Here is a 16,163-nt window from a genome sequence, read left to right on the forward strand (position 1 = left end):
GAGTGAAAATCCTGTGTTCAGGAGGGCTCCATGGTGATCCATCAGGACAGCTTGATCATTTTGGCAGAAGAGAGTCCCCACTCTGAGCCTTGTTGGCTTAGGGGGAGTCCCCTGTCTACTTGGGCACAGACTCACAGCCTCTGTCCTCTGCTGCCCTCTCCTGCCCCCCTTAAGCCACTCTCCTCCTGCTCCACACACTCCACGCCCTTCCCTCGTCTCTTGGAACCTGCCATACCTTCTTTTACCTTATTGCTTTCCCATGTGGCTTTATTTTCCCCCAGAGCCTCATATTTCCACCCCGCAACCTAATTAACTCCTCCTCATCCCTCAGAGCTCAGCTTAAAGTTTGCTTCCTCAGGGATGCTTTCCCTGACTCCTAGACTTGATCAAGTCCCCCTTTCCCCGTGTACGTTTTCGCAGCACCCTGCTCTCCCCATTTATAGTATTTAATCACAGTTGTAATTAAGAAATTATTTGTTTGAAAGTTGTTTAATGCCTGTCTCCCTCACTTGATTGTAAGTTCCCTGAGGGCAAGAAATGTCTGTTTCATTTGGCTTATATCCCCAAAGCATAGCACAGTGTCTGACATGTGTAGGCAGATAGTAAATAAAATGTGCTGTTTTGAATTGAGTTAAATTGAGTTGAGATGGCCCTGGCCCACCCCTGGGTGCCAGGGCAGGGGGAGGCAGCTAGGGAAGTGCCTGGAGCTGAGGTAGTTCCCATTAGTCCTCATGATTAATTCACAGCCACACTGTGATAGAGTGGGCTTGTCCCCAGTCAGCGCCTCCGCTGGGGCCCACCTGTTAGCGACAAACAAACAAAGGGGATAAATAATGCATTGGGAGCTGAGCCAGGCAAGGCGGCGGTATTGAAATTAATAGGGATTAGCTGAGCAGCTTGAGGATGAAATATTTACCAGGTGGGACACGGCTTAGGGAGGGCATCCCCCCTTCCCAGAGTCCCTAGGCATAGCTAGGCCTTTCTCCAGGGCATCACTGGCTAGGACTGGGGCACCCCAGCACCACCACTGCTACCCCTGGCTGCCTGGGTTTGCAGGACAGGCTGGCCAGACAGATGAGAGCTCAGGTCCTAGCCAGTCTCCTGGCACAGCAAAGTCCTGGGGAAACCAAGATGCTAGAAGGGAACGGAGGTGGGGAAGGGCCTGAAACCTTCAGGGCTTTGGAAGCTGGAGACAAAGACCATGACAGGGTTTCAGGGCCTGGGCATGTCAAGGCTTTGGGTGGCAAATGGCAGGGCTGGAGTAGGTTTGCCTGTGATCTTGCCCCTCTTTCTTTTCCTCTAGTCCTTCCTTTCTTCTTTTCAATATGTATTTCTTGAGTGTCTCAGTGGATAACATCCGTGCCCTCAAAGAGTTCATGGTCTAGCAGGAGGTGAAGGAGAGGCAGTTACGATACATGGAGAACTGGCTGCTGTGGGAGCACACAGAAGAGGTTCCTAACACAAAGGCGGGATGGAGGGAAGGCACCTAGAGGAAGCACTAGCAAGCCTGGGTCCTGAGAGGTGAAGGCAATGAGCCAGGTGAGAAGTGAGGACTCGAAAACTCAAGGTGCAAATGAGCCTGAACTTGGCTGTACAACAGGGGAGTGGGACTGATGAGACCAGAGATGTAAACAGGTCCAGAACTCAGACTTTTATAAAGGGGTTTGGATGCATTGGGAGCTGAGTCAGGCAAGATGGCAATATTGAACTTAATGGGGATTAGCTGAGCAGTCCTGAGAGCGGTGAGGAGCCACTGGAAGTGGTGCTGGTGGTGGTGGTTTTAATTTTTGACTCTTAAACTTTTTACTTTGAATTAATTTTACATTTGTAGGAAAGTTTCTATGAATCCCTTACCCAGCTTTCCCTCATGTTAACATCTTACATAATCACAATACAGTTATCAGTACCAGAAAATTAACATTGGTACTGTGCTACATTAAAGGGCCTCTTAGGCCGGGTATGGTGGCACGTGCCTGTAATCCCAGCTACTTGGGAGGCTGAGGCACGGGAATCGCCTGAACCTGGGAGGCGGAGATGCAGTGAGCCAAGATCACGCCACTGCACTCCAGCCTGGGCAACAGAAAGAAGCCCTGTCTCAAAAAAAAAAAAAAAAAAAAAAGCCTTATTTTAATTTCACCAGTGTTTCCATTAATGTTCTTTTTCTGCTCCAGGTTCGTTGAAGGGTTTGTTGTCGTTGTTGTTGCTGTTGCTGTTTTTTGAGACAGAGTCTCCCTCTGTTGCCCGGGCTAGAGTGCAGTGATGTGATCTCGGCTCACTGCAACCTCCGCCTCCCAGGTTCAAGCGATTCTTCTGCCTCAGCCTCCCGAGTAGCTGGGATTACAGGTGCCACCACGCCCAGCTAATTTTTTGTATTTTTAGTAGAGATGGGGTTTCGCCATGTTGGCCAGGCTGGTCTCGAACTCCTGACTTCGTGATTCGCCCACCTCGGCCTCCCAAAGTGCTGGGATTACAGCGTGAGCCACCGCGCCCAGCCCGGGTTTTAAGACAGGGAGTGAAATGACCAGATTGGTGGTTTAAAAGGACACCATGGAAGAAAGATTAGCAAGGGCATTGCCTTTACCTAGATGAGAGATGATGGTGGCCTGGACCAGGATGTTGGTAATGGGAACATGGGCTTAGACATTATTGAAAAATATATGGGAATTAAAGCTCCTAGAAATTATTGGAAAATATATGGTAATTAAAGCTCTAGGAGGGGATAAGTTCACCCACGGAGAGAGAATGAGAAGGGAAGAGGACCAATGACAGTTCTGAGCAACACCCATATCTAAGAGGTGATCAAAAGAAAGGGAGTGTTCAAAGGAACCAAGGAGAATTGCATGGAAAGTGAGAGTGGGTCACTGAAGCCCAGGGAAGAGAGCTTCAAGGTGTGAATGGTTCACCAATTGTCTATCAATCCAAACCTGAAAAGCTTCATCCTCATGAGTCATAGGGATCATTAGAGAAAGCAGTGTTGGTAAAGCAGTGATCAGATCGCAAGGTGGGAGATGAGGAAATAAGATCTTGAGTGTAAACAACTCTCAAGTTTGCCTCTAAAAGGGAGGAGAGATTGGGTACTAACCAATGGAAAAGGGAGTTAAAGGGAGACTTGTTTACTCCCAAGATGGGAGAGAATTAATATATTTACATGCTTATGTGAAGGAACCAATGCAGAAGAAAAAAGTGAAGCTGTATCAGTGGAAATAGGAGTACTCAATAATGTATGGACCCTGAAAAGGCCTGGAGTCTGGGTTGGACCCTACCCAGCTGGAGCGGAGGGATGGGCTTAGAAAGTGACATCAGGCAATTAGCTGGGCGTGGTGGCAAGAGCCTGTAGTCCCAGCCACTCTGGAGGCTGAGGCAGGAGAATCGCTTGAACCCGGGAGGCAGAGGTTGCAGTGAGCCGAGACCGTACCATTGCACTCCAGCCTGGGCGACAGAGTGGGACTCCATCTCAAAAAAAAAAAAAAAAAAAATGACATCAGGCTTGGCCTTCTCTTGTGACAGGAGGAGAGGACTAGGGCAGACTCAGGAGAGTGGCTTCTGTGTGGCTCCTGTGGAGTAGGAGATAAGTTTGCATGGGTGAGGGGGGTTTGGGGTGATGTTGAGGGCAGGGGATTTGAGATTTGTGGAAAGTAGAGAAACTTGAGATTGTCACTAGGAGTGAAGGGTGAGAGAGTGCACACTGATCAGGAACACTGGAGATTGGCTGGACAGTTTTATATACCCAGCTGAGGCTGATGACTCTGATTTTGTAAGTGACACTAGTCTATATGGTTGTGATTTTCTCTAGTCATACGCTCCAGGTGGCAGGCACAGAGAAGGCAGAGTCTGGGTTTTTCCAGGCAAGGGTGACACGGAAAAGGGAATAAGAGAGTTGAGGATTGGCAAGAAAAAGACTGAAATGATAGACCGTGCAATCCAGGCTCCAAAGGCAGACATGTCAGTTACGTTGCTAGGACAGAAACTATGACTTTTCCCTTCTTTTTCACTAAATAGAACCCCTGTATAATTATAGAACCCCTGTATAATAATCAGTGTGTACCTAGTTAAAAGACTACGTTTTTAGTTTTCCAAACAGCTAGGTACAGCCATGTCTCTGAGCTCTGGCCGGTGAAACAAAAGGAAATGTGTTGTCTGGGACTTCCAGGGATAATACTTAAAGAGAAACAACTCAGCTGGGAAATATGCTATTCTTGCCTTTTCCCGTCTTCCCCCTTTCTTTTTCCTGAATGTGGATTTGATGGTTGGAGCTCCAGCAGCTATTTTGGACTATGAAATAGTCTGAGGATTGGAAACCACATGCTGAGAGTGGCAGGGCAGAAAGAAAGAAGAAGTCTGAACAGTCTGATGATTTTGTGGAACTGAGGGGTGTTTAGTCAACTTATATTGCAAGCCATACTCATAGAATGCCTTTCTTAGGAAAGCTGTATTTCTTCCCTCTCTGTTTTCACTGGGGTTTTAGTCTAAACTTGATTCTTTTAGCCTTTTCCCTAACATAGCCTGTGTCCTGAGATACAGCAAGAAACAATTTGATCAAATGTTTCAAGAGAGCAAAAGAAAAAACGGGTTACCAACTTCCCAGCCTGAAATAGCAGCGTCCTCTTTGTCCTTCGGCCTGCCTCCTTTATTCAGTGAGTTCTATGTTGTAAGGTCCATTCCTTATGTCATTCTCCTTCCTGCCTTTACATTCTGTATCAGTTAGTGTACTTTCAGCTGCAAGAAAAATAAACCCCAATTTTAAATATCTTAAATAAGGGGATTTATTATCTCACAAAAGAAATTTGGCGGTAAGGCGATCCTAAGGTCGGTTAATTCAGCATCCCAGCAATGTTATCAGGGACCCAGATTTGTTTCCATTTTTCTTTCATCTTCAGCATGGTCTTCATAGGCTAACTCCCCTCAAGGTTGGAAGATGGCTTCTGCAGTCCCAGACATTATGTGCAGATACGAAAACATCCAGCAGAATATAAAGGACTATTTTTCCCTCATGCTTGTCTTCATAAGAGAGAAGAAATTTTCCTTGAAGGCCTTTCAGCAAACTTACCTTCACATCTCAGTAGCCAGAACACATGCCCATCCCTGTGCCAATGACTGGCAAGGGAGAAAGGATCACCAAAAATGACTCAGACCACAGAGGATTAATTCTGATTACTTGAAGGGGTAGTGGACTCTGCCAGCAGAGCAGAAGGGGGTGGCTGTTGGGTACACCATCAAAAGTGAACAAGGGCCGGGACCAATGGCCCATGTCTATAATCCCAGCACTTCGGGAGGCTGGGGTAGGAGGAACCAGCCTTGGTAACATAGCAAGACTCCATATCTACCAAAAAAAAAAAAAAAAATGGCCAGGCATAGTGGCATACCTGTAGTCCCAGCTGTTAGGGAGGCTGATGCAGGAGGATTGCTTGACCCCAAGAGGTCGAGACTGCAGTGGTGAGCTATGACCAAACCACTGCACTCTTGCCTGGGTGACAGAGTAGGGTGCTAACTCAAAGAAAAAGAAGTGGGCAAGGAAAAATGTGAATACAGGAGAGATGATATCTATGGAGAGAGTAAGGGTATAAATTTTAAGGTTTCAGTGAGTGAAAAAAAAAAGTATACAGACAGGTTAGGCATCCCTAATCTGAAAATCCCAAATGCAGAATACTCCAAAATTTGAAACTTTTTGACTGCCAACATGACACCACAAGTGGAAAATTCCACACCTGACCTCATGTGATGGGTCACCATCAAAACTTTGTTTTATGCACAAAATTATATAAACGATTATATAAAATTACCTTCAGGGTATGTGCGTAAAGTGTATAAGAAACATAAATAAATGAATTCTGTGTTTAGACTTGGGTCCCCATCCTGAAGATATCTCATGTATATGCAAATATTACACAATCTGAAAAAAATTCAAAATTCAAAACAGTCCTGGTCTCCAAGCACTTTGGATAATAACCTTGTTATTGTTATTGTCAGAAACAAGGGATATTTGGATTTAATATTTCAAAGGAAGAGTAGTAGGATGTTTAAAAGGTTGACTGTGTTACTGTGAAAATGGGTGGAAATTAGATACAATGGAGAAGGCCATTAATGCTAAAGTCAAAGAATGAAGAGGCTGGCAACAAGATTTCTCAAAAGGTCAGGATATAGAGGTTGTGGCAGGCAAGTCTCTTGGGAGGGAGGTGGCCATGGTCTGGATTGATAGCATGTGCTCACAAGAAAGTCTCCAGATAGTCTGCTGGCATGTGGGTCTGGGGCTGGGTCACAGGTCCTGGAACTTTCCAGCTGCCTGGGGCAGCACAGGCAAGTGGCATAACCTCTCTGTATCTCAGTGTCCTCATTTTGCAAAGAATCTGTCCTGGTAGTTCAGGGCATTCTGGAAGAGGGTAAGGCCCTGACACCTTCCTATTGAAACCACTACAGGACCCAGAAGACTGATGAGGCTGCCAGGTGTGGCACATCTGCTCAGCTGTTCTCAGTAGCCAACCCCTCCCTGGCTGGGTTCCCTTCACTTGGCTGTAGGTGATCTGGCTATAACCTGGCACTTCTAGTTGTGGCATCCCAGACCAGCAGGAAGGTGAGGCTTCCTGGCCCCTCTACCTGGATGGGGCCTTGGCTGGGATTGAGTTGGAGGAGGCAGGCATCCTCTGTAATGGCCAGAGCAGCCGCCCTGTTACTACGGCGTATTTCACTTTTAATTCTGACATATAATGTAATGATCTTTTTTAAGGCCCGATGATATTATCTGCCTGACTAGATTATTGAGTCTTCATCATCTCCAGATAAATTTATGGCCAGGACGAGGCCCAGGATTTATCATCAGTCAATAGAGCTCAATACTCTAACAAGGCGTGTAATAAGATATACATATTTAATGATCCAAGGGGAGGAGCGCTAATGGGAGTCGAGTGAGTGGTCCATGGGGCTTGGGCTCTGCCCTAGGGTTGCCATGGCTGTGGGGACATGGATGTGGTCTTTGTCCTGTGGTCCCCAACTCTTGTCTTTCTCAGGACTGCCTCAGTCTCCTCCTTCCCAAGAGCCTGAGGAAGGGAGAGGTAGGGAAAGGAAGAGGCAGCATTAGGGCCAGGCCAGAGCTAGGGCCCAAGCATCTTCAGCCCAAAGGGTGTATGCACCCCCTGAGAACTCCGCTCCCGCTTCCAGGCCTTGGAAGGGTTGGGGGTGTCCTCAGGCCTGTACGCCCAGGCCCCTGAGCATTAGGGTGGGCCCACAAGGGAGGGAGTGCCGGGGCTGCGTGCCCAGGCCGCGCTGATGGTGACGGATGGTTTTTCATTATAGCCTCTCAGGTCCTGCCCGCGCCCTGTGTGGAAATTCTATTTATTCCCTAATTTGTAAAAATTCCCTCTTTATCTGATCCCAATCAGGGCGGGGTAATTGGCTCTCTGGGGCAGCGGCTGGGGTCCTTGATGAAGAGCTATGTGGATGTACCCAGCCCGGCCCCCACCCAGCCTGCCACCAGGGCCCACAATTAATAATGATTTGCAAATGGCAGACAAGCAATAACACAGAAAGATGTGGCGTCCGTGCTGCCTCTTCATTTCCTTCCCTCGCAGATATAAATGGCCACAGAACAAAAACCCAGCACTATAAATTCTAGAATTAGTTATTCACTGGGATAAATGGGGCCCGGAGCCACCAGCCACTCTCCCTGCCACCGTTCTTGCCTGCTTTCCCTGATCCAGGTTCTGGCCCCATGTCTGTTCTTGAGCCTGGCCCCTGACTCTTCTGCCTCTTTGGCTCGCAGCACAATTCCTCAGCTTCTCCCCACCACTCTAGCTACCTCCTCCTGTGTGGCCGAGACTCAGGAGTGGTCACCTGGTCTGGGCCTGTAGCTTCTTCTGCAGTGGCTGGAGCCAGCAGATGGGATTCACCCTCCACCTCCTCTTGTGGACCTCCGTGGCTGCCCAACGTGGTTTCTGTCCTCATTTTGTATTGGAGTTTGAATGACATTGACATGTCCTGCCAGGCCTGGGAGTCTGGATAAGGGTTGGTCTTGGGTATCATCTTTGGCATTTGGGACCAATCATGTCCTTTGCCTGGCCAAGTCTGAGTTGAAGTTCCTGGTGGCCAAATGCACTGTAAGCGACACAAGGGGTTTGATGCTGTGCTTACTGGTCAGGCAGTTCTGGGATGCTGGCAAAGGGGTTTCCGGGCACTGTGCCCTCCCGGCCAGGCACATCTCCCCCCCAAACCCCACCGCCCCCAAGTGGCTGTGAGCTGGCGGGTAATGGGCGTGTAATGGCCTCATTTCCATGCCTGGCCTCCAGGAGTGGCGGTAAGTGTTTGATTGCCTTAATTTCCAAACACATCATTATCCCAGCTTTACCAGCGCTTAATAAACACTTTATGAGGATTTTTTTAAAAACATCTTCGGTCCGCATACTTCTCTGAAGTGATAAACTCTAATTAAGTCTAATATTTAAAAATATGGTAATGGTGAGTTGTTTGAATAAGTGGACTGCATTTCTGTAATTTCATTATTACGTAAAACACGCTAATTATTTGGAGCGCGCTTATTACGGTGAGAGAAATCGCCTGCTAATCAAGATGAAATTGCCTTTTCCCCTTATTGTGGAACCATCGTCATCCTTCACCATCAGCCCGTGGCACCTCCAGGCACCTCGGTGGGGTGGAGGGGGCTGAGGGGAGGGGCTGAAAGAAGGGGTCACTTTGGAGTGGAGGCTGTAAGGACCCTGTCTGGGGGAGGGGTAGGAAGCTATGGGAGCCATGGCTGTGGGGAGAAGGGAGTGTGTGTCTAGGAAGTGTGTCGGGTGGGCCAAGGTGGCCATGAATGGGGGGCGCAGGGGACTGTGTAGGACGTGTCTGAGACAAGGAACCGGGGGGGTGGGGATATCAGGATATTATTGTTGGAATAACATTATTTTTAGATGTTATTGGAATAACAAAAATAATAACTAACCGAGCTACTGTTTTAAGCACTTCACAAATAACTCATTTCATCTTTTTAACAACGCTTTGAGGGAAGTTATTGCTATAATTATTATTATTCCCATTTTAGAGAAGAAGAAACCAAAACAAAGAGAAGTTAAATAAAATTCAGGAACTTGCTGAAGTTCACATGGTTATTAAGTAGTGGAGTTTGGATTCAAACCCAGAAGCAGGATATACTGGGGCCATCTGCTGTGTCAGTCCTAAACTCATTGTCTTGGCCCTCATCTTCCTTCTAAGCTAACATTTGATGCTAAACCTTAAACCACACCCAGCTGTTGGGTCCCCATCACAGAGCTGCCAGATAATACAGGGTTACAAATAATACAGGACACTAGTTAAATCTGAATTTCAGATAAATAATTTTTAGTATAAAAAAATACAAGTATGTCCTGTATGGAGCTGGGGCTGCATTTAATCTGGCAGTCCTGTGTCAAGCAGGCCTAGGCACTGGCACTTTGCTCTCAGGGCATTACTGCTGCCAGGATGTCTGGACAGACAGATGTGGCAACAGTTGAGGTTCTAGAATGTGGACACACCCAAGGATCCTGCCGTATCACCCTTACCATGCATGGTTCCTGCTCCTTGCACTGTTCTCCACACCCACCTCCCAACCACCCTACCCTACCTCTGCTGGTCCCTGTTCCATGGACTCTTGCCACATTCCTCACCATGTCCTGAAGATCACTAATAAAGTGTGTTACCAAGCTAAGCATTCCACAGGCAGGAGGCCTGTGGAGACTCCAGCAGACCTTAGGATGTGTCTGCATGTTCCTTTAGGCCACACTGCCTCTTAGTCCCGTAAGATCAGCAGCTTGCCACCCTACTGTCCCTCCTGTTCCCCCAGTTTGATTGGCTTCTTTGATCATTTCACATACATTCTCTCCTGCCTCCAACAGACACATGTATGGGAATTGTATATATGATACAGGTGTCATTTCAAAAGGGTAGGGAAAGTGTTGACAGTTCAATCAATGGTGGTAGGACAATTGGCTATCTATTAGGGGGAAAAAAGTTAGAGTTTTTATTTCTTACCACACACAAAAATAAATTGCAGACAAATTAAAAAGTTAATATATAAAAAAACTGAAAGTATTAGAAGAAAACATAAGATAGTTGTGTGTGTGTGTGTGTGTGTGTGTGTGTGTGTGTTTAATAATGCCGAGATAGAGAAGCAAGACATTAGCCTAGAAACCATAAAGAAATGCCTGACAAATTTAGATGTCCTATAGGAATATGACTTAACTCATCCAAAGCTAATATGATGTCCCATAGGAATATGACTTAACTCATCCAAATTTGCACCTTCCCTGGTATGCCTTATCTCAGTGAGTGGCACTGAGATCCTAGATGCTCCCCCTCTGCTGTCCTAATCCACCCATTAAGGACTGCTCGTTCTATTTCCTAAAAATTCTCTTACCTCCATCCACTTCCCCCACATCATCAATAGATCTTCTCCTCCATTTCCACTGCCACTGGCCTAGTTCTGGGCCATTATTTCTGGTCTGGACCATAGTACAATCTGCTCATTGATCTGTCTGCCCTCAGGGTTAATCCTTCCAATCCTGTCCTCACATCTAGGATGATAATTCTGAAACAAGATCTGGTACTGTCATTCCCCTCCTTAAACATGTTAATGTCCATCATTCTCAGAATATTAACATCTTAAGCTCCTTTGTTTAGCATTTGGGTTCTTCAGGATTCCCTTTAGTCAGTCACTGACCACCAGCTTCATCTCTTGCCACTCCCTTCTGATTCTTCATCCCCCCCACCCATCTGATAAACTTATTTGGACACTCCACATTTCACCTCCATAAATGTGCCTATACTATTTACTATGCTGAGAACACCTTCCTCACCCCAGCCCTAACTAGGTGGTCTAGCTCCCCCTGCCATCCCCTAAGACCTCCGCTTAACTTTGGAATATTTTCCTAATCCTCAAACAGAACTAGATGACTTTTCTATGCGTCCTTTTCTCATAGCACTGCACACCTGACAGGGCTGTCTTTGAGTTCCTTGAAGGCAGGGAGCTACAGAGTCTTGCACATCCCTCAAAAGCAGTATGGTACAAGATCACTGAGCATACAGGTGTCAGTACATGTTTGCCGAATGAATGAGTACATGAATGAATGGACTTCTAACTTCTTGGGTCCCCTTCCTCCTGAGGGTCTCCCTAGCCCAGGCCCTGCTTCCTGTCCACTACCACTCAGTTCCCAGGTAAGTACCGCTAATAGAGAATATCAGCCTCAGGTTGCCCTTTGTGAGCTCTTTCTGGGTGTCCTAAGTGATCTGAGCACCCTTCTGTGTACAGATTGTCAGGCAGACATTTTACTGTCCTTGGGCCCAGCCAACAAGCTTGTCCTTCCTTGTAAGGTGCTAGCCCCACTAATCTTCTTTCAGGGATTTATGCAGCTGCACTCCTCACATTATGGTCTTGGCAATATAAAAATATTTCCAACACTGAGAATATTAATGTCCCAAAAAAGAAGAGGAGAGGGTCATCTTGTCACAAATTGATGATCCTGCAGAAACATAAAAACAGGTTAGCCTGGCCAGGCGTGGTGGCTCACACCTGTAATCCCAGCCCTTTGGGAGGCCGAGGTACAAGAATCGGAGGCAGAGGTTGCAGTGAGCTGAGGTCATGCCACTGCACTCCAGCCTGAGTGACAGAGTGAGACTGTCTCAAAACAAAACAAAATGAAACAAAACCAAAGGTTAGCCTTCTAGAATTTGAAGGTGAGGTAGAGGCCTCTTGGAGGCCTCTATTGTGGGTGCAAGGCTGTGTTCCCTGCCACCCCACTCCCACCCTACAGCAGCTTCATGCTGGCCTCCTTAGCTCAATGAGAGGTGCTGGAAGGCAAGCCTGCTAACCCAGGTGGCCCCCAGAGCTTCAAGCAGAAAACTTTCCAAGACACTGTGTTGCCACCAGACTCACCCTGCTGCTCTCTCTCTCTGAATATTTGGCCTATTAAAAGCCCCAGATCTGTCTCTAGTGCTTCTTCTGCCAAGCTTCCTCACTTTCTAGCAGGGCCATAGACTTTAAATATATATATTTGTCAAGGCTTCAAGGGCTGGAAAAAGAGCCTGGAGCTGGAAGCCCATGACTGCCATTCCACTGACTTGTTAAGTGAACTGGAGCAAATTTCTTCCTTTCCCTGGTCTCTCTTTATTGTAGTGGGCCAATTGCAACAAGTTAGACTCCAGAAATACCCAGTAAACAGGATCTGAAGTCAGAATTTGGAGTGAATGCCAATTGGTTTCACTAAGTCTTCCCTATCAGTTATCTGTGCTATCAATTGTATACACTTTCTCACCACTAGGTCCTCCAGAAAACTAGCTTCCTTGCCTTCAGAAAGAGGAGGTATTCCAAGCATAAAGAACAGCATGTGCAAAGACGTGGGTGCAACACCTTGTTTGGTCCTCACAATAACAGCAAGGCCATTATCGCCCTAGTGGAGGAACCTAAGTATTAGAGACGCTAAGCCCTTGCTGCGTGATGTGCAGCCAGTGGGTGAAGTTAAGATTGGAAACATGTCTTTCTGGCTCCAAAACCCACTTTGTAATTTTCAGAAAACAGTGAGTGGGTCCTTGAGATTAGAGTCCAGGGATTGAGGGTTGAGCATGGCAGAGACCAGAAATAGCAGGGATCAATTTTTGCGGAGCCTTTAAGACGTATTACTGGTGTAGACTTTAAACTGAGGGCAAGGAGAGCCACTGAATGGCTTTAAGGAAGAAGAACATGATGGGATTTATGTAAGAAAGATCAGTTTGGCTATAAGAATGAATTGGAGGGAGAAAGAGGACAGCTGTTGTAATCCAAGATGATTAGGCAGAGAAGAAGAAGAGAAAATCTGCATAAATTCATACTTGATTAGATTTGGAGAGTGAGGGAGAGGGCAAAGTGGCAACATGACTCAGATTTCTTTGGGCATTTTGGGTGGATTATGTTGCCATTCACTGGGATGGAGAACATAGCAGGGTGAGGGGTAAGAAGCAGCTTGGAGAGAAAATTAGCTCATGATTGGACGTTTAGGGTTTACCTAGAAGGAGATGTTCAGGAATATGTGGTGTAGAGCCCATGAGCTGTCCAGGCTGGAGACGGTGATCTCCAGCAGGTAGCTGAAACTCACGATTTAGATGAAGTCATCCAGTGTGTAGAGTGGGGAGAGGTCAAGGACAGAGACTGGGACATGGGGACTCTCTCCCAGCACAGGTGGGAGAACAGTGCTTGCCCACTGGATGGCTGGTGGCCTGGGGGTTGGGGCTGGGACATTCACTTGGGCCAGGGGAAGCAAATTGAACGATTTGTCCAGCAATGAGGGAGGAGCCAGATGAAGTCAATAGAAAACTAATTTTCTTTTCTGCTGGAAGAAATGAGGTGTGTGGCCGCTGGGTAATTGCAGATAACGAGGGGACTTATTCTTAATATGCACAGCGGCCATGGTCCCTAGGGTACCGGAGACAGGAAGGACTGGAGGTGCCCTGATAGGGCCAGACTTACTTGGGAAGAAAATCACCCTATCATAGTCCCTCTGTTGGCACCACCACAGCCCATGGGCCCCATCCTAACCCCTCCCCCTCTTAGGCCCCTTCCGGTTCCATTCCCCTTCCTGTCAACTGCCTAGCACAGCCCCTCCCTCCTCCACCCATTACCCCCAAAGCACAGGCACACACACTAAGAGAGACAAATGATGGGGCCTCAGCTGAACGGGGTGCGTGTCCGGCCCATAAACCACGGGGATGGGTCACGTCTGGAGTTGCCATGGTCGCCACTACCCACCCATCTGTCTTCCCACTGTTCTGCCTCAGACCAGCCCGTATGGCTTCCTGAGTCCCTGGGGGAAGGTGTCACCTCTGTGTGCCCACATCCACTGCAGGTGCATCCACGCTGATCTGTGGGAGACAGGACCCTGTCTGACTTGCCTGCCCAAAGCAGGCTCTGCAGAGCTAGGATCTGGCTAGTGATACAGGGCCTGGGCTGATCAGAGACTGTGCCCTCCTACTGCCCTTTTCTAGTGCTGGAGGGTCCCTCTTCCTAGGCTAAGGTCCTGACAAAGGTGGGCCTTGACATGCAGAGGCTTCCTGACCCCACCTTGACCTTAATACCCCCCCCACTTGGTTATGACGTTGATGTACAATATTTCTACAATCACAGCATTGATCCTGTGAAGGCTGGTGGTGGCTGAGGCCCTGGTTATGGCCCAGGAGCATTTAAGGGAGGTAGGAGAGGAGGCAGGTGAGGGGATAATGAGTTTGGTGGCTGCTGTGGGCAGCTGAACAGAAAAACTCAGGCACTCAGGCTGTTTCTCTCCTAGGCTTCCTCTAGTGGAATAAACTCTGGGCAGGTGCACCTCCTGCTGGTGGTGGTGGTGGTGGTGAAACAAATCCTGGCCCATGTCCATGACACTGAGGCCCCAGAGGCCTGATCCTCCAGCCTCCAGGGTTCTAGGACAGTTGAAAGCATCCAATACTGGAGAAACTGTTCGTGATAGAGTCTGATACAGGCAGACATATTCCACATGAGGTATGGGCAGAAACAGGGCCCAAAAAGGTGACTAGCACCCACTCTGAGCCTACTGGGACAGAAGCAGGGCTTCCGCCGACGTATACAGGACCCTCCCTGTCCTGTTGGAGCTCCACAGGAACAAGTGCCCAGGCAATTGCTGTTTGAGCACACACAGGGCAGGTGTGTTTCCCAGGGCCCTGGCCCAGCAGTGCCAAGCCTTGTGCCTTGTCACTAGTGATTATGGCCTGGGTCACATCTCCCACACACACGAAAGTGCCGGCAAAGTCACCCTGGCCATGGGTGTGATGAATGGCCGCGCAGTAATGAAATGGAGACATCAAGGCGGGTGGCGGGAAGACAGAGTGTGGCGGACGGGCCGTCCCCACGCGGCAGCAACAAGAAGGATCGCCCAGCGGCCGGGGGCCGTCAAGGGAGAAATTACACATTTACTCTGCCTTTTTCTTACTGCGACGGCACCCATACATCACCGCTGGGGCCGGGGCGGGACATGCCGGCCAATTTCCAGCGTGAATTATGGAACCGAGAAGCATCGAGACCAGGCTTCCTGCTGGCCCAGCATCACCCACCCCAACCTGAAGCTAGGGATGCTGCCACCAGGGGATGGGACCACCCTCTCTAAAGCCTGTGGCTCCTGAATCTGACCCTGCTTCCCACCCCCACCCTTGTAAGAGCACCTGTGGGCATGGAGGGGAAGGATCTGGGGCCAATCTAAATGTCTTCTCTCCTTTTTAGACGACTGCAAGAACATTGCCAACATCATGAAGACACTCGCCTATCGAGGCTTCATCTTCAAGCAGACATCGAAGCCGTTCTGATTGGCCGAGGACAGGATGGGGCAGGACAGGGTAGCTGTTTGGCCTAGCCCAGAATCCTCCTCTCCCTCACCAGAGGGGAAGAGGGAGAGTGGCATAGCTCTGTGTCCAGAGTGTCCCCAGCTGCCCTGTGGGCTCATGCCCTTGGCGTGGGCTTGTGCCCTTGCAAGGGCTTGGCCACTTGGCCCTTCTGGAGCAGACACTTTGTGCCCCCCATCCCCACCCCTCAATCTCAGCCCAGTATCAGCCCCTCCCATTGCGGGCCTGGGGTAGGGGGACCCAGGCACTCACCGCCTCCTCCCTGGTACACAGGCTTCTGTGGGGCCACCAAGCCCCCCCTGTGCCCCCTCCCATCCATAGTGCATGGTGTGTGGTGCCCCCAGGGCTCCAGGACAGATCAGGCCCCACCTTGTGTCTACCCCCATCCCCGCTGTGAACGTGCCACTGAATAAAGTCGGGGAAACGAGGCACTGGGTGTGTGTGCAAAGCCATCTGTGTGTGTGAGGCTGCTGCTGCGCCAAAGCTGTCAGGATGTGAAGGTAGGTAAAGCATGCTCCAGACTGCCTCTGTGCACAAGGCCATCCGTGTGTGACTGGCCGTCACTGCAGCACCTGTGACACCCTCACTCAATATGCACACATCTGTGGAAGTGTGGGGACCATCAGTACAAGCTGTGTGCAAATCTTGAGTGTAAACCACAGGTGCTCTGAGGTGCAGGATTTTGGGTGAAACTGGTAGTGGTTAGTGGTCAGAGAGCTGCTAAGGGCCTGAACGCAGGCAAACCTACCTGCCACCCTGTGGAGTGGCTGTGACAATCCCCTCCTGGCCCACCCTTCCCACTAGGGGCATCAGAAGTGAAGGAAAGG

At 48.8% G+C, this 16,163-nt stretch overlaps 1 protein-coding gene across 16 annotated transcripts in view; it reads left to right on the forward strand.

The window, feature by feature from the left end:
* The window catches only part of ERI3 (ERI1 exoribonuclease family member 3), a 133,351-nt gene extending 117,587 nt beyond the window's left edge, over nucleotides 1–15,764 (forward strand). For all 16 annotated transcript variants that reach the window (XM_063627700.1, XM_063627705.1, XM_055255348.2 and 13 more), the window contains one exon: nucleotides 15,218–15,764. In XM_063627700.1, coding sequence (XP_063483770.1) covers nucleotides 15,218–15,300 — 83 coding nt within the window. In that variant the 3' untranslated portion in view covers nucleotides 15,301–15,764. The remainder of the gene's footprint in view (nucleotides 1–15,217) is intronic.
* The last annotated feature ends 399 nt before the right edge of the window (nucleotides 15,765–16,163 follow it).

Source organism: Symphalangus syndactylus, chromosome 12 (assembly GCF_028878055.3).
Source record: "Symphalangus syndactylus isolate Jambi chromosome 12, NHGRI_mSymSyn1-v2.1_pri, whole genome shotgun sequence".
Lineage (NCBI taxonomy): Eukaryota > Metazoa > Chordata > Mammalia > Primates > Hylobatidae > Symphalangus > Symphalangus syndactylus.